The following is an 18,589-nucleotide window of genomic DNA, read 5'->3' as shown; positions in this document are numbered from 1 at the left end:
TTGATCGACAGATTGGCTATTAGTTGAAGCAGGTCAGCTATAGCCCCTTTCAGTTTCTTGATTACTCTCGGATAGATGACATCCAGTCCCAGGGATTTATCATTTTTAAGTCTATCAATCTGCCTGCATACCTCTTCTAGACTGCCTGTCAATCCTGTCAGTTTCCCGTCCTCATTTCCGGTGTATAGCCTATCAGCCTCTGGTATGTTGTGTATATCCTCTTCGGTAAATACAGAATGTTGTCCAGTTGCGCATGAAGTGGAATCCTTCTTCCTCACACCAGCGCCTCATCCACGCGTTGACTGCGTGCAGTTCCATCTTCCTCTTCTCATCGGCCCTGGGTACCGGCAGGATCTCTGAGAACGCTACCCTCTGCGTTCTGGTCTTCAGCTTCCTTCCTAGCATCCGGAACTGGTCTTTCAGTCCTTCCCTCCTGTAGTTCCTGTTGCTCATGTTGTTTGTCCCCTGTTGATGTTCCTGTTCTGTGACAGGCCCCTTACATTTATATGCTAAGGATAGACTTTTGTGCCACTTGCATGCATCATGGGTGCCAATAATTGGTAGTTACATGTGAATGTGCACTAAGAATTATTCTATAGGGCTGTAATGTGTAACTGCAATTAAAGTGCCTATGTGGGTGGAGCTTGAGTGTATAATACTATCAGTTACATGCATCACTTGGGGCATGTAGGCATGCCCATGTACACCTGCCACTGACATGGTATATACCAGTGTCTTGCAAACTTTGCGAAGCCACAGCACACTTAACTGGGGGCCGTAGCTCGGGGGCATCTAGAAATGGGTAGACGTCGACACAATGATGTCACACGTATGCTTGACATCATCATGTTGACAGCCACTCATGTGTGAAGACCCTCCAGATCTAGCCCTGAGCTGCCGGGTGGGTATGCTAGAAGAAAAGAGGTGCAGAGAGGAGGAGAGTCTCCGGGGAGGAAGAAAAGCGCTGGTGCCAGCTGACTGACAAGACGTGCCTCTCGCCACCAGAAGCACATTCTGTAGGCAGTTAGCCGGCGCCTCTCCTCCTCCCTGGCGTCTCGTGGTACATCTAGACTCTCATTGCGGCACACATTTTGCAATACACTGGTGTAAACAGTCATGCCTAAACTGAGGCACACCCATGCCATTCCACAATGGCATCTTGGTGAATAGATGCTATTATAGAATTAACGCCCAGCATACAGCATCAACATGCTTAAATGGAAATGCCAGTTTATAGGATTGCCTTCAATGTGCTTTAATCATAGAATAGTCTGAACACTCTGCTACTACTTATGAACTTAAGTGTACATTCACATGTCGATGCTAGTATTCTATAAATTTAAGTAAATAAAGCAGCTAATTACTGAAGCTTAATGAATGGGTTCCAAATTTATTTCAAGATGTAAGCCTTCAGGGCTCCTATGGTATCATCCATAAGAAATGTCAGCTGTTATATGAGAAAATGAAAGGCATAGCCCTTAAAGTATGCACCATGACTTAACTGATAGTATATTGTACTAAATGCAAACACTACAAAACTATTTAATTCATATTTTTTTATTGTAAAAAAGTATACATAGTTTCTCTATCATCAAAGTTGTCTCCCCTGCTGTTCTTAAGAGACTAAGCATTGATAAAATTAGATCCATGGTCCAGCCTTTCACACTATATAACTGCAATCTATAACTTGAATTTTATTAGTATAAATATGTGTGTGTTTATATGTATGTGTCCATAAGATAGAACATACCATTTTTAAATATAGATAGATGGATGAACAGGTAAAATGCATTATATTCTAGACAGATATGTTTATCAAAGCTTTTTTTTCTTAACAGCATGGGAGACAGTTTTGATAACAATGCAAGATTAGATAGATAGATATACCTGCACATACACACACTTTTCCTTTAAAAAATATACATTGCATTCTGGAAACCCAGATTATCACATCTTTTGTGTGCATGTACTTTTTATTGAAGTATACAAATTTATCTTTTAAGGGGAACCAATTTAAAACAATAAATATAACACTTCAGCTACGTAAATGGCATTAATACTAGAGAATGACACAGGGACAATTTCCCTGTCCTGTTCCATTCCTGTAAGCTCTGCCTTAACCGCACAAGCCTCAAACACATGATTTCAAAGTTTTGGAGCTTGCAGGAATGGAGCAGGGGAAGGGACAGGAAAAGAATTCATGGGATGGGATGGGAAAATGAATTCCCGCGGGGACAAGGAAAAATCTGTCCCCTTGTCATTCTAATTAATACCTTGAAAATCACTCATAAGATTTCTGACATCTCTTTTTCTGCAGCATCTGTTAAAAATGAATGTATAACTATATCAAGTCCTTTAAATATGATTTTGAATAATCCCTATTTTAAATTCAGAATGTTCAAATTTCAAAGTGTTTAGGTTCAAGGCTTTTATTATTGGTTGGTCTCAGAAATTACCTTCAGTTTCACAGTACTTAATTGTCATGTTTTTCAAACCATTAACTGGATTATACAGATTGGCCAGAAGTTTGCTTTAACAGCAACAAGCTGAGATTAAGCAAGAGAAATAGGAATGCTAATGTATTCATTGTACTGCACACATGGAGCTTCTAGGAGGGTTAACAGTTCTTGTCACAGGCTCCTGACTGTAGTTTACAATGTCTGCTTTCACCACTCTCTGTCATAAAAGAAAACACAGCAATTAGGAAAATATTAACATTAAACAGACTCTACAGTGATGGGAAAAAGGTTTTGTCCTCCTCCTGATTTCCCCTTATCACTGTAAATATGTCACACTGAATGGTTTCTGATCTTTAAAAAAGGGAACTTAACAACACAGTGTTTAAATTATTACAATATTTATTTAAAGTGTACCAATGAATAGCACCAAGGGCCTCACAGATTGGGACAGTGAACTTAACTTTATTAAATGACCTGACACGGGCTGTGTTTCAGCATGACATGCCTGCATCAGGGGTCAAAACCAATTAGTTCTATCGAACAACTGAGTGACGATACAAGAGAGCTTCAATGATAAAAACTGGATAAACCAATGCCAGACCGAATTGGTATTCGCTGTTATCAATGCTATACATGACAACACTGTCAGCACAGAGTCTTAAGATGGAGGAAAGCAGAAACCAGAGAAGTAAATGGCCAGAAAACAAAGATAGAAAAAATAATTTTATTTTTTAATTCAGAATAAAGTAGTGTGATACCTGTATTTTTAAAGATTAATACATATAAATAGAATTAAAATGATATCTTTTCATTGGACTAATTTTAATACATTTTTGACCAGCTGTCAGAGACCAACAGCTTCTTTATCAGGTCAGGCAAGTTTACACCTTGGGCCAATCAGAGCCTCAGGCCCCTTCCCGGTGCATCCCAGGAAGCACCGGGGAAGGGAAGGCCCATTTTAGAAGATGCGAGCCAGCTGGGGGGGAGGGAATCCACGTCTCTCTACATGGAGGTAAGGGGTGGCGTCGGAGGCAGGAGGGGTGTTGTATGGCAGTGGGAGAGTGTGGGCAGGCTGTGGTTTTGCTTGGCAGTGGGAGACAGTGGGTATCTCGCCCATTTCAGGGAAGGGACACAGTTATGCAGCGGTGGTGATTTCAATTGGCAGTGGGCATCTCTCCCACTGCAGGGGGGGAGTTTTATTTATTTAAAAAATTTTTATACCACTAAAAATTCAGTGGTTTACAGTTGTTGGTAGGGGGGTTGTTGGTTGACAGCGGGAGAGATTGAACATCTCTCCTGCTATTGTGTTTTGGATTTTTTTTCTTTTTGTGTTTTTTTCTGAACATGCACACCATCGCTATCACCAACAATGGGCACATGCAAACTTAGCAAATCTTCGCTGCTGTCCACCGACCTCATTTGCATGCATGATTTTTTTTGAGAATGACTTGATTTTTTTAATTTGCTATCCAAACGCTGCGTTAGCAGACCATCACTTTTTAACGTGGTTTTTTTGAGAATCCTGGCCTAAGAGAGAACACTTAAAGGTAATCAGACACTATTTAGCATGCTAGAAACATTTGTGTACTCACTGCTAGGTCAAATGACTGGGCAGCACATTTCTGGCATTTACATTTCATTAAATATTATAAGAAATTGAGGGGAGAAGAAATAACTATTTGTGATAACCTTTGCAGTAAAACAAACCGGTCTAAAGTCAGATGCTTCGAGCTGAAGACGAAGGTATTTGAAATGTAAAAGGCAAATATCTTTCTGGTAGATCACATTGTTAAGAAGATTATATCATAAATAAAATGAATTGTAATTAAAATAATCTCATTATTTGCTATGCTTTAAATATTGGTTTCACACAGTCATAAGTTGTGAGTCTAAGGGCTCCTTTTACTAAGCTGCTCTAGCGTTTTTAGTGCGCGCTGCCTCCTGCACTACGTGGAAAAACTAACACCAGCTCAATGGAGGCGTTAGCGTCTAGCGCAGGGGTGTCCAATGTCGGTCCTCGAGGGCCGCAATCCAGTCGGGTTTTCAGGATTTCCCCAATGAATATGCATGAGATCTATTAGCATACAATGAAAGCAGTGCATGCAAATAGACTTCATGTATATAAATTGGGGAAATCCTGAAAACCCGACTGGAATGCGGCCCTCGAGGACCAACATTGGACACCCTTGGTCTAGCGCGTGAGGCATTGCAGCGTGCGCTAAAACCTCTAATGCAGCTTAGTAAAAGGAGCCCTAAGTTTCTTATAATCAGCTAAAAATTCATCTTTAATTTTGGAGCTTAAAAGATATGCTTGTAAATTTAGGCCTACTATTCATTTGTCTAGGTTTATAAGCCTAATTTATGAGCCTAGTGCTTAAAATCAATACTAAACTCCTAACTTTTTCCCCAACCTAAATTCATCACCTTTGACATCCACTTCTTATGCTCCTAAATTTAAGAATTTAGTGAAATTTTGACTATAAATTTAGGCAGTCAGGCTGAGTAAATTTTCAGCCTTAGTAAATCCTGAGTTAGGAACATATATCCTTTGAATTTCAGGGCCCAACATTTGTTTTCACCTTCCCTTAGATGTATTATGAGACATACATATTCACCAAGGGCACCAGTAGAAAAAAAGACATTAGGGAGGCGGAACCAGTGCACCAAAGAAGATGGCTGCTTGATTCAGTCTCTCCCCTTCCAGCCACTATTTTATTGTTTTAGAGACACAAGCATGAAGTTTTCATCTTTATTTTTTTATCTTAATATTTTATTTTGCCTTCTACAACTTTTTGGGAGCTAATGTTGTAGCTTGCGTGGTCCTTAGGGCTGCGGACTCGGAGGTGATTTTTGGAGCCCAGGGCCCAATGCTGATGTGGTGGCTTGTACAGTCCTTTGGGCTGCTGACCCTCAGTAGTGAAGTTCGGAGCTTGATGCCTCATGCACAAGATCTTCTTTTTGGGTGTGCAGAGAGGAGACCTCAGAGGCTTGCACAGCGACTCCAACTGCACAGCTGAAGCCAATTGAAAAACCTGTTCATTGAGGTAGGAGATTGGAGTCGTGATGCTGGGTTGGAGGGTCGACAATCTCTGAAATCTTTGTGATTCTTCGGGCAGCAGAAGCTCCATAATACCTTTCTGATATAATTCCGTATGAGAAAATTAAAGTTTCATGGGATAAGTGGCATAAATCAGTTGTGGATTAGGAATTGGTTATTGGATAGAAAACAGAAGGTCATTAAATGGTCATTAAGTGTTAAATGGTCATTTTTCTCAATGGAGGAAAGTAAACAGTGGAATGCCACAGGGGTCTGTACCAGTGCTGGTGCTATTTAACTTATTTATAAATGATCTGGAAATTGGAACGACGAGTGAGGTGATTAAATTTGCAGATGATACTAAACTGTTCAAAGTTGTTCAAATGCATTTGGATTGTGAAAAATTGCAGGTGGACCTTAGGAAATTGGAAGACTGGGCATCCAAATGGCAGATGAAATTTAATGTGGACAAATGCAAAGTGATGCACATTGGGAAGAATAACCTGAATCACAGTTACCGGATGCTAGGTCCACCTTGGGGATTAGCACCCAAGTAAAGGATCTGGGTATCATCGTAGACAATACGATGAAACCTTCTGCCCAATGTGCGGTGGCGGCCAAGAAAGCAAGCAGGATGCTGGGAATTATTAAAAAGGGATGGTTAACAAGACTAAGAATGTTATAATGCCCCAGTATCGCTCCATGGTACGACCTCATCTAGAGTATTGCGTTCAATTCTGGTCTCCTTATCCCAAGAAAGATATAGTGGCACTAGAAAAGGTTCAAAGAAGAGCGACCAATATGATAAAGGGGATGGAACTCCTCTCATATGAGAAAAGACTAAAACAGTTAGGGCTCTTCAGTTTGGAAAAGAGACAGCTGAGGGGAGATATAATTGAAGTCTACAAAATCCTCAGTGAAGTAGAATGGGTACAAGTGGATCGATTTTTCACTCCGTCAAAAATTACATTGACTAGAAGACACTCGATGAAGTTACAGGGAAATACTTTTAAAACCAATAGGAGGAAATTTTTTTTCACTCAGAAAATAGTTAAGCTCTGGAACTTCATTGCCAGAGGTTGTGGTAAGAGCAGATAGCGTAGCTGGTTTTAAGAAATGTTTGGACAAGTTCCTGGAGGAAAAGTTCATAGTCTGTTATTGAGAAAGATATGGGGGAAGCCACTGCTTGTCATGGATTGGTAGCATGAAATATTGCTACTCCTTGGGTTTTGGCCAGGTACTAGTGACCTGGATTGGCCATTGTGAGAACGGGCTACTGGGCTTGATGAATTATACTGACCCTGTAAGGCTATTCTTATGTTCTTATTTATCTTGCCTAAAATTCTTTTTCTATTCATTAACCTGCCCAGATTTATTCCTCACAGATTTTTTGCTACATTACAATCCTGCATTGTTCATTGTATATGATATAATAATTAAAGCTCCTATGCTATTTCTTCCTAAAATATCTGGAGAGCTTGGGTTGCCAAATTTACAATGGTATTACTGGTCAGCTTGTCTTTGAGCACTACATTGCTGGATAAATCATATAGCATATTCTCCCTGGGTAAGACTGGAAGAAACACTTGTTCAACAGTACACTCTACTTACTTGTCTTTTCTGACATGCATAATTGGTCTCAGGAATTGAAATATTATCCTTTTATTTTGCCAGTTCTATGCAGCTGGAAGAAAATTTGTTCTTTGAAGGCTATTATCTTCTAACTTCACTCTGACTACACCTCTTTTGGCCTGCTCTCCATTTAGCCAACAGTCCTTAGATACTGACTTAGCCAACTTCCCCCTGATTAATCTACTACAAAATAATCATCTTCATTCAATGGATGATATTTTCAGTAAATATCTTCACTTTTCATTCACATGTGACAGGGATAAAGAGGGTCTGAAGCAATAAGCCCAGAAAGTATCCAAACTACAGTTTCCCATCAAAGGCCCCCATGAAATCATATACTGAAAGCGAGGAGGTGGTAGAGTATGAAATTCTTATGAGAAATACACTTGAAAAGAACTTCCTCAAAGTGATGTAAGGGTCGAGCTACTTTGTCAATGATGTTTTCCTCAATGATGTGATGGTGAATCCGGAAATACTGGAATAATTCACAGTTACGCATATTACAGTATATAATGTATATCTGACTCCCCCATCTCCATCAATGGGATTCTGATATTTCACCCTATTGTTAGAGGGGTTGTAATCTACCTGGAGATATGATTCATATATGGTGGACTTGTCCACAAATTCAAAATTTTTGGAACCACCAGATCAGTTGATCTGTTTTGAACATTTGAATTTTATATGACAACTTTTGTTGGCTGCAAAGCTTTACATTGCACAAAAATGGAAAGATCCTATATTACCCTCACAACGTTTTTGGCTGGATAAGGTCTGGCCTATTGCTGGAATGGAAAAATTAATATGGCTTCAAAGATACAAATTATGGAAATATGAATTGTTTTGGGCTCCTCTCTTTCAAACTACTGCAATGTCTCAAATTCCTCTTGAATTTCCTGAATTATCTATACTTTCCTTTATACCACCATAAAATATATAAATACTAGTCTTATAGCCCGTTACATTAACGGGTGCTAGAATATATGTGTGTGTGTCTGTCTTTATTTTTTTTTCTCTCTCCTTAGCCGCTTTCTGTATTTCTGTCTGTCATTTTTTTTTTCTTCCTTGGCTGTCCACTACCACCCCTTGCCTGCTCCCCCTGTCCATTCTCCCTTCCTTTTACCTCCCCTGTGTCCTCCACCACCCCATCACTGCTCACCTTATCCAGCAGAAGCCCTTCTCCCTTTGTTTTACCTCCCCCTGTCCATCATCACCTCCTTCCTGCTCCCCCTGTCCAGCAGTAGGCCTGTCTTCATTTTTCTGACCCCCCTCCCTGTTCATCAGCACCTCTTCCTCTGTCCATCAACCCCTTTTCTGCCCCTCCATTTCCGTGTGTTGCAGCATTTCCCTCCCACCCCACTTCCCTGTGCAGTATTTTCTCCCCCCATATCTTCCTCCTGAACTCCATGTTAAAATTCTTTCCGGGTTTGGCTGCCGCGGCTTGCAGCCACCGACAGTTGCTGCGGCCGACATCCAACTAGGGCCGCCGCGGCCGACATCCAACTAGGGCCGCCGCGGCCGACATCCGCCTTGGGGGGGGGGGAGGAAAAGAGAGAGCGAAGAGAGTACGGTGCGCAAGGGAATGACGGCGGCGGGAACGGCCAACTTACAGGAAGGGAGGGAACGCAGGCGGGGATCGTGAGAGTAGCCACCACTGCGTCTTTCAACAGGGAGCAGGCCAGACCATAAGCCACGCATGCGCACTTCCTATGGGTCGCTACAGCTCACGGAAAACCAGCGCACGCATAGGAAGTGCGCATGCGCGGCCTAGCGTTTTATTATATTAGATAGATTCTTCTTTTCTTTCTCATCTTTTCTTTCCTTTGGTCTCTGGAGTACTGTTGCTGTTCTAACATTTCAATATGACCTTTTTATGGTTCATTTCTTGGTTTTTGAGCTTGTTGCTTTGATTATGGTTATTGACTTGATACTCTTATACTTACAATTTTGCCCATTTGATATGGTCTGTATATTTCTTGCAACCATAATTTAGTTATTCAAGCTGTGTATTTGGCATGTGCATTACAATTGATAATTCAGCATGTATTATGTTTTCTTTATAATACAATAAAAATTATTTGAAAGATAAAGAAAAAACCATTAAGATCTACCCCATTTGCCCGCTTGTATCTGTCTATCATGCTGTCAAAAGTAACTGACTGGTCCCCTCCCTCTACCACTAAGGTCCTAAACATTTTAATTCTATTTGGAGTTATGTAGTTGTATGCAGCAAGTTGCTGCATACATAGCAGTATTCTAGTTAATTCCAGATGAAAGTACCCATTTACAGAATGACTAGAAGAAAAGTACATGCCATGATTGGAGGATGCATACGTTCTTCAAACTTCTACCTTTCTTACAATTTTCTCCTCAAAGACTCAATTATGTAACAAGTCCCCTAAATTGTAACTCTCCTGGAAATGTCCAGTTATCTTCTGATGTAATCTGCCTAGAACTGCAAGGTACAGGCGGAATAGAAGTCACTACTGTAATGTAATACGTTGGCAGTGAGCATATGCATGGGTAGAGTTTCTTACACCATCGCATCACAATTAAGTCTCGTACAAATGGTTTAACTACACTTAGGGCTCCTTTTACGAAGGTGCGCTAGGGCCTTAATGCGCAGACCAGCGCGTGCTAAATTGCCACATGCGCTAGCCGCTACCGCCTCCTTTTGAGTAGGTGGTAGATTTTTGGCTAGCGTGCACTAATCCGGTGCATGCAATAAAATCGCTAGCGCACCTTCGTAAAAGGAGCCCTTAGAAACCAAAACCCTTCCTTATGTGAAGGATTGCTTATTATGATGCTTGGCTTATTTAAGATTTTACAAATCTCTTAAAATCTGCTCGATCGACTCACGTTAGCTTTGGAGTCCTTTATCTTAAAGAATTTATTCTTTATAAATTTCTCTCATATTTTACTCCTGGCAGAATACTACACAGTGCAGGATTTGTGCAGAATTCCCTATCCGTGCAGAATTCTGCCCCTGTCCCCTCCTGTCCTACTCCCCTGTGCAGGTCTAGCTTCTCTCCTTTCACCCCCCCCCAGGGACATCAGACATACCTGTGGGTCTCCCAAGGAAGCAGCATCCTCCCAGCAGAGGCAGCACTGTGAACAGGCTGCTTGCAGCCGGCCTTGCCAGGGCCTTCCCTCTGTCACATCACTTACTGTAGATAGATGACACAGCAGAGGGAAGGCCCTGGTAAGGCCGGCCGCAAGCAGCCTCTCACAGCGCTGCCACTGCTCTGGAAGGCCTGCAGGTAAGTGTGATCTCACAGGATGTGGGGGAGAGAGCGAGGCCAGACCCATGTGGGAGACAAGGAGAGGATAGGGACATGGATGCTAGACCACAATAGGGGGGGGGAGAGGAGGGAACATGGATGTAAGCCTATGATGGAGGGGGGAGAGAGAGGAGGGGACATGGATCCTGGACTGCACGTAGGGGGAGATAGGAGGGGACATGGATGCTAGACCTGCAGGGGGAAGAGGAGAAGGGAGGGGACATGGAGGCTGCACTGCAGATGGGGGGGGGGAGAAGAGAAAACATGGATGCTATGCCCATGATGGGGGAGAGAGGAGGGGGACATGGATGCTGGACTGCAAGTGGGGGGAGGGAGAGGAGGGGACATGAATGCTAGACCTGCAAGGGGAGGAGGAGAGTGGAGGGGATATTGATGCTGGTCCCGTAAGTAGAGGGGAAAGAGGATGAGAAGGAAATTCAGGCCAGAAAGGGAGTTGAGAGAGCGAGAGAGATGTCAGATCGAGGAGCATAGGGAAGGGATTTAGAGTGCAAGTTAGAGAGGTGCTGGGTGAGGTGAGGGGACATGGACGCTGGACCAGCAAGTGGGGTGGGGGGATGGTAGAGAGAGGAATAGAAAGCAACCATGACCAGAAAGGAGATGGGAAGGGAGGAAGAGATTCTTAGCCAGTGGAGAGAGGAAGAGAGATATGCCAGAAAATGGAGGCCAAGAAGAGGATTCAGAATGCATGTGATAGAGGTGTGGGATTTAGATGGAGAAAGAACTGCAGCTGGAGAGAGAGAGGGAACTGTGGAGAATAGAATCTGAGAAGGGAAAAGGCAGGAAAGAATTTCAGGTCTCAGGATAGGAGAATTCCATGCAAAACACTACAAACAAACTGCAGAATATTGAAATATTGTGCACAGAATTTGCAAAACTTTTGCGCAGAATTCCACCAGGAGTAATATGTAAAGGGTCCTTGTTATTTGCACTGAACCAAATTGGAAAGTTGTGGAATATAAGAACTTGAACTGAATTGAAAATACAGTAGATTAATATTGAAAGCAAGTGCTCAAACCAATGAAAAATAAAGGTGTTTATTAATGGTGGTTTGTTGGCAATTAAAATAAATAGGTCCATGCTTTAAGTTGAGCATATTGGTGAGAATAAAAGCAAGCATGCATGCATATCAGAAAACTGTTAAAGTAAAAATGATCAAAGAACAGTTTAGAAGCAAAACTCTATACACAACTCCAGTGGTTATCACAAAAATATGTGCATAGAGATATCTAGTGAAACTAGGTTCCTATATGTCATTTAAAGGAGAGGGGGGACCTCAAACATCTGAACATGGGAACACACCTTGCGTCTTGCTGAGGTCATGAATACTATCACTGGTCCCACTCCACCCTCCTCTACTCAAAAGTGGTTTTTTTTGTTTTGTTTTTAAATTTACAATTTGTGCTCAATAAACACCAAAAAAGTGAACAATTAATGCAGTTGCAAACAATTCTTAGAAAGAAACACTTAGCTTTAATTGTTTACTTTTTGGGTGTTTATTGAGCACAAATTACAAATTTAAAAACAAAAAAAACAAAACACTTTCGAGTAGAGGAGGGTGGAGTGGGACCAGCGATAGTATTCATGACCCCAGCAAGACGCAGGGGGTGTTCCCACGTTCGCGTGTTCGAAAGTAAAAATTATGCCTTGACCTTCTCAAAGTTATCAGTCCACAAATTTGAACTCAGCTTATAAAACATTGCACGAAAGAAAATTTTTGTGCACATGGTCTGCCAAAAATTAGAGGTAATATATCATCCTACCATTTCTCAAACAGTTTGTTTAAATGTTGAAACTTAAATGGTTTTATTTTACCCTTGAATTTACAAACACTGATAACATATATTACTTTATTATAATCATTAACAAGGAAAACTGAACACCTTGTAAAGATGCTCATCCTATTAGCTCAATAACTTCTAATAAAGTTACTTCCTTCAGAATGCCGTAATGTCTATAGCAGTACCTGAACTACTGAACTGAGCAGACTTTACTCTGAGAGTTTGAAGAATGAAGAGGAGACTGCTTATTCTCTTCGGGATATTTCACTAGTTCTGCCCTGACAATGTGCTGTCAGCCAGATGCCAACATAATGGATATGCAGCAGGAAACAAATGAGGAAAACAAGAAAAAAAATGAAAAACTAGGTTTAGTGGATGTATAAAAAATGAACATTACAAATGAAAGTACACCAACAAGAGTGATAAATGTATGATTAATAAAGAAAGATTAGGTTCTTACCTCAGTAATCTTTTTTGTAGATGTGTCTAGTGGTCCTGAATGCTAGAATGTTGTATCTGAACTAGCAAGTTGCTTGCAGAAAACAGTAAATCGTGTTTTCAATCCACCTCCTTCCCAGGGAGCTGCTCCTGACCTCTCAGTTTGTACAAATACAATCAAGTAGCACTGTAATACAAGACATAACAGGAAGGAGGAAAATGGGGGAAAATATTTGACACTACAATTTTATTCTGCTCTCTGACAAACATAGGAAATAACATTAAAACATGCAAACTTGTGCACTCAGCACTATCTATGTATAGAGCTTGTAGCCACTAGCATGACCTGCTATCAAGCAGAGACGTAAGGATGAGGATTCACCTAGGCATCAAATTTCTTTGTGGGGTTTTTTTTTCATCCTCTCAGCTCCTCTGCGAGAAAGAAAATTCTTCAAATCCAGACTGATCTTAAGGCAGAAGGCAAGCAAAGCCCATACACAGGGTGAGGCTTCAGGACCACTAGACACATCTACAAGAAAGAAGATTACCGAGGTAAGAACCTAATTTTTTTTCCTAGTGCAATATGTCTAGTGGTCCTGAACACTATGAGGCTCCAAATCAAAACTCTGAAACGTCCAAAAACCTGCCTAATTAGGCGCTTGGATGTCCTAATAACGGGGACGTCCAAGTGCCAATAATCAAAACCAACTTTCTGGACGTTCAGCAGCACTTCTAAGCTACTGAACTTCCAGAGCTCAAAGGAGCATGTTGGGAGGTATGTCATGGGCAGACATCAGGCGGGCTTACATCTGGACACCCTGCAGGGATAATAGAAGCTTTCCCAGGACTGTCCTAGGCAGAACTTAGATGCAGGGAGTTAGACCTGTTTTGGTTGTGTCTTAAGTTCCACAAAGTTGCCAAAACTGACAACACAACCATTGGAGGGTTTAAGGCATGACCCCCCCTTACTCCACCAGTTGTCATCTCTCCCACCACCCAAAGAGTGTGTGTGTGTGGGGGGGGGGGGGAAGTAGGCTTCTCATCAGCTGATCGTGGCAGGGAAATATCCATCAGCTGAGCGTTTTTGGTGCAGTTCTGCTAGCTCAGTTAATCGTGGATTCCCCTGCCAGATCAGCTGAATCGGCAAGGGGAAAAAAATTTCCAGTCCCCCGATATCCCCATTCTGTCTACTAACAAATCAGCAGGAGGAAAGCCCACTCCCTCCTGCCTATAGGGCCATGTGCTCAGAATGACAGGCCTTCCCCCTCCCAAAGCATCTTGTGTCTGGGGCGGCTTACCCCTCCCCCCAGCCACCCTTACTAAGCCACCGCCATCAGGTCATCTAGACCCTTACCAAAGAGCACATGCCCCTGAAAGGGAAGCCTTCTTAATGTAGCTTTAGAGATAGCATCTCCTGCCCAATGTCTGATCCAGAGCATCCGTCAGATAGAGATAACATCAGCCAAGACTTCGCTCATAACTCTGATAACATCATACAGAGCATCCACAATATAATTCACCCTAGAGAGGAGCATTTGGGGATCTTACCCATCTATTGGGTCTGAGGCCTGAGATAGGCAAGTATTGCAACAACATGCTACAAAGGAAGATCTGGCTGCCGCCTTAATCCTTATGGCCAAAGCTTCAAATTGGGAAGGGAGGTTTGTTTAGTGACCAGCATCACCAGCGAATCCACTTTCTGCTCGACAAACAGCTGCTGGAAATCTGGTGCCATCGGATACTGCTTGGCCTTAGTTTTAGCCACCAGAAGGGGACCGTCTGATGATTCCCATTGGTTAGTGACCAGTTTAGTAATGTCCGGATGTGAGAGTAAAAACTCGGTTGGAGTCAGGAAAACTTCAACCTGGGATAAACGTGGCATAGAATCGGACTTGCCATCCTCACAGTTATGACAGACTGAACCTCCTGGTCCAAATCTGCATCCTCATCTTGGGGTGTCTGATGAGTGGGGGGGGGGGTGCTTGTCAATGGGGGGGATCCCTGCTCCACTGCCATTCGTGTGCTGTTAACCGATGCTGAGGACCCTCAGTAGTTCAAATAAGCATTCCAAATAAGGCTCATAAAATCCAGGGTGAAGTCTCATATTGGGGATCTCACCAACACCAACCCCAGTCCTCCTGGGCTCTCGGTCTCCATGCAACTGCACTTCGCAAATCCAGATTTGGAGTGTCCTGGGAAGCATCTCTTCCCCTGGGGATGCACCTTCTGTGGATCCCCAGCCCTGGAGGACTTTTAAGGAGGCTGAGCCCAAGGCTCCCACCCCCCCTCTATGTGCTCCATCACATGTGGGATAAAGACGCTCCTCTTCCAGCCATCCAACACAAACCTGGCATTATATAGAGGTAAAAAGACCTGAGGAGTCCATCCCAGTCAATTTTGAGCATAATCGAGGGGTTTTGAGGCAGATGGGGGCAAAAGGAAAAAAAAAAGATCATTTAAAATCCTAAATGGCCACCACTAGAAAATTCATGCAAAAAAAAAAAAACGGCCTGTGGAGACCTTCCTGAATGAAAAAATCACAGGGCAAGGGGTTTTGAAGGTGGGTGACTTTAGAGGCCCCCTCAATTGTCCCCATAGGCTTCAACAGCCTTACTCACTGTGCCATGTAATGCCTACCTGCTTCAAGGATTTCAGCTAGAATCAAGGAAGAAGAAATCTACCTCACAGATTCACTGGACGATTGTAGTCTTTGGGCTGCCAGTCAGACTGAGGTTGGACTGAATCTCAAATCCCAGAAACTGTGCTACAAAGAGGGGGGGGGGGGACCATGCAGCCGGCCCACTTAGTCCCAGATGAGCTGGCAAGGAGCCAAACAGCCTGCATTCAAGCTCCTGACTAGATCAGGAATGCAAGCAGCTAAATAGAAGACTGTCCCTGAGCTCAAAAAAACATAAAAGCAAGCAGACTGGCTAGTGAGATGTCCCCAAGGGCTGATCATTCTAGCAGCAGACTTCTTCTTTATGAGTCTGCATCTTCTCCCAGGCAGAGATCCCACCTCAGCCTCCAAATAAAACTGAGAAAAAAATACCCCAAAATAAAAACGTAGAGCAGATCAAAAACACTTCTAAGCAACTTGGCTGTAGAAAACAAACTGAGGGGGCAGCAGCAGCTCCCAGGAAAGGAGGTGGAGTAAAAACATGATTGATAATTTTCTGCAAGCAATTTATGATCTGATAATCAAAGGCAATTAAATCCAATACTGCAGGGAAATTATGCAGATACTAAAGGGATGACGTTTTGTACTGTTGGTGTTAAGATGTGGAACGTTCTGGTGGGGCCAATTGTGCCTGTGCGTAAACCAGTTTCAGTTTAAGAAACAATTAAAAACTCAGTTGTTTAGATGTGGAACATTCTGGTGGGGCCAACTATGCCTGTGCGTAAACCGGTTTCAGTTTAAGAAACAATTAAAAACTCAGTTGTTTGTTACTGCATGTCTGTGAATTGTTATCTGGCATTTGAAGAGAAGAAACTATTTAACTATGTCTGTCACTGTTTTCTTGAGATTTATTAGCTGATATTTGAAGAGAAGAAATTGTTTAATTATACAGATTTTAGTTTGTCTTTTATTTTATGTATGTTTTTATTGATAAACAAAAAATGGAAGACCCAATGTTCCACAGAGAAAACAATCTAAACGATAAAAACAGAACATCATACATCCACAGTCTTCTGTTTTTATTGTTTTTATTTATATAAACCGTTTAGTTTTTTTGTAAACAGCATAAAAAAAAAGTTTTAAGTAAATAAACTTGCTAGTTCAGATACGAGACCCTAGCGTTCAGGACCACTAGACACATTGCACTAGAATGCACTTTTACAGTGTTCATGCAGAAGATAAATTATCCTCAATCCAGTGAAAAAAGTACATTTATATATTTCAGTGCATGGTCTAGGAAGTATAATAGCCCAAAGCACAGATAGGTTGGACAGGTCCAGAAGGAAACAGTGAAGCCCAACTGCATTTGCCTCCATCACTTATGTTTGAACTACATCGATACAGTAAGGTAGGACAAGCTCAATTTGGAACCTTGCAACTTTAGATTTTGACCCAACTAACTGCTAGACCAGTGGTTCCCAAACCTGTCCTGGAGGACCCCCAGGCCAGTCGGATTTTCAAGATAGGTCTAATGAATATGCATGGAGCAGATCTGCATTCCTGGCATCTCCATTATATGCAAATCTCTGTCATGCATATTCATTAGGGCTATCTTGAAAACCCGACTGGCCTGGGGGGGGGTCCTCCAGGACAGGTTTGGGAACCACTGTGCTAGACTATACAGTAGTAATTCTGGGGAGCCAAGTCTGAGACATTTAAAAGTGTACCCTTATGCTGAGACCCGGTATATTTTCTCTCCCCCACTTGTGAATGTAACAAGACCTCTACCTGATACTTATAATAAATTGTTCTTCAACTGCACCTGTTATGTGGCTCCAGTTTGTCCTGGCTATTGGCCTGTCCTTGCTCACACTACCATACTCACTCTGGTTACTACAGTAAAGGGCCACAGTGTAAACACAAGAAAGCTCTGAGGGATACCAAAAGATTTCAAGCTTACGCATACTATTATTTTGTAAACCACCTTGACCTACTTATTCAGACTAAGGGCTCCTTTTACAAAGGTGCGCTAACTTTTTTAACGCACGCACCGGCTTAGTGCGCGCTAGCCAAAAATCTACCCCTACTCAAAAGGAGGCGGTAGCGGCTAGCGCATGCGACAATTTAGCGTGCGCTATTCCGCTCGTTAAGGCCCTGGCGCGCCTTTGTAAAAGGAGCCCTAAGTATTAATCATTAAAAATGAATGCTAATATTGATTCTACAATGATCTATTTTCAAAACTAATTTTATTTTGGATTGGCAACATTAGAAAATTCCATAACTGAGATACCTGAATAACTCACTTAAGAGATTGTAGTTACTATATCAACTGGGCAAGAATGAAATTAATGCATTTTCTGGATTTGAGGAGCATTTCAGTCAACTGTTTGAGGGTTGCAATGGAGGACTTCAGGGGCCAAGGAATGGGGAGACCACTGAGCTACCTCCAATTAAATATAAAAATGCATCAATACAGTATAGTATAGCAAAGGGGTAGGGAACTCCGGTCCTCGAGAGCTGTATTCCAGTCGGGTTTTCAGGATTTCCCCAATGAATATGTATTGAAAGCAGTGCATGCAAACAGATCTCATCATATTCATTAGGTAAATCCTGAAAACCTGACTGGAATATGGCTCTCGAGGACCGGAGTTCCCTACCCCTGGTATAGCACATACAAAATAATTTAAACAATTCCTAATGAAGCCCTACCCATACATCACTTTTACTTTCTTCCAAACACATTAGCATGGACAGAGAGGGTATTCCCAGCTGGCACTATCTTTTATGGGTAGCGGGAAGAGGCAAAGGGTCAGGAAGGAGGAAGTATAGTTCTGGGTTCCCCCATGGACTTGATTACAGTTCTTCAATGGCAGTTGTGCCTGAGCTCTCTACCACCCCCATTGCTCATAGCTCCTTTTCACCAGCAGGCAGGCCAAGCTACCCCCTTGTCACACTGCTCACATCTTCTAGCCCCTCTGAGCTCTGCTATAGATCACAGCTCTAAGCCTGTTTTTCCTCCTCTTTTTTTTCTTACACAAAGATTTATTTGAACATTTTCATGCACGGAGACTGACCCTTAACAACTGGTGATATTGTTCGATACGAAATGTCTAAAAAGTAGCAATAGTACAGTAGCTATTCTGCAATAGCCAATTGGCCTTTTGTTTTGATCCTTCTCCCTCTCTTTTTCATTACACAAATGTATTTCTATCCTTTTTCATTTTGTTTTGGTAAGTTAATGTTCGTCTATGTGTTTGACTGTCTGTTTTAATAATTATAATTTGTTTTTAATGTATGCCTTTCTACTCTTTGTTTTTATATACTAT

At 42.1% G+C, this 18,589-nt stretch overlaps 1 protein-coding gene across 2 annotated transcripts in view; it reads right to left on the bottom strand.

Moving 5' to 3' along the window:
- Nucleotides 1–353: 353 nt before the first annotated feature.
- The window catches only part of RAB28 (RAB28, member RAS oncogene family), a 200,897-nt gene continuing 182,661 nt past the window's right edge, over nt 354–18,589 (bottom strand). Inside the window, exons 7-8 of one of the 2 annotated variants that reach the window (XM_033949055.1) lie at nt 12,394–12,497; nt 356–2,676 (exon numbers count right to left, since the gene is read on the bottom strand). In XM_033949055.1, the coding sequence (XP_033804946.1) occupies nt 12,399–12,497 (99 nt within the window). In that variant the 3' untranslated portion in view covers nt 356–2,676; nt 12,394–12,398. Of the gene's footprint in view, nt 2,677–12,393; nt 12,498–18,589 lie in introns of both variants that reach the window. The other variant, XM_033949065.1, reaches the window with a different exon arrangement.

The sequence above is a fragment of the Geotrypetes seraphini genome, chromosome 1, assembly GCF_902459505.1.
Source record: "Geotrypetes seraphini chromosome 1, aGeoSer1.1, whole genome shotgun sequence".
NCBI classification, from domain to species: domain Eukaryota; kingdom Metazoa; phylum Chordata; class Amphibia; order Gymnophiona; family Dermophiidae; genus Geotrypetes; species Geotrypetes seraphini.
Note: the sequence above shows the minus strand (reverse complement) of the source record. Positions and strands in the feature narration are given on the sequence as shown.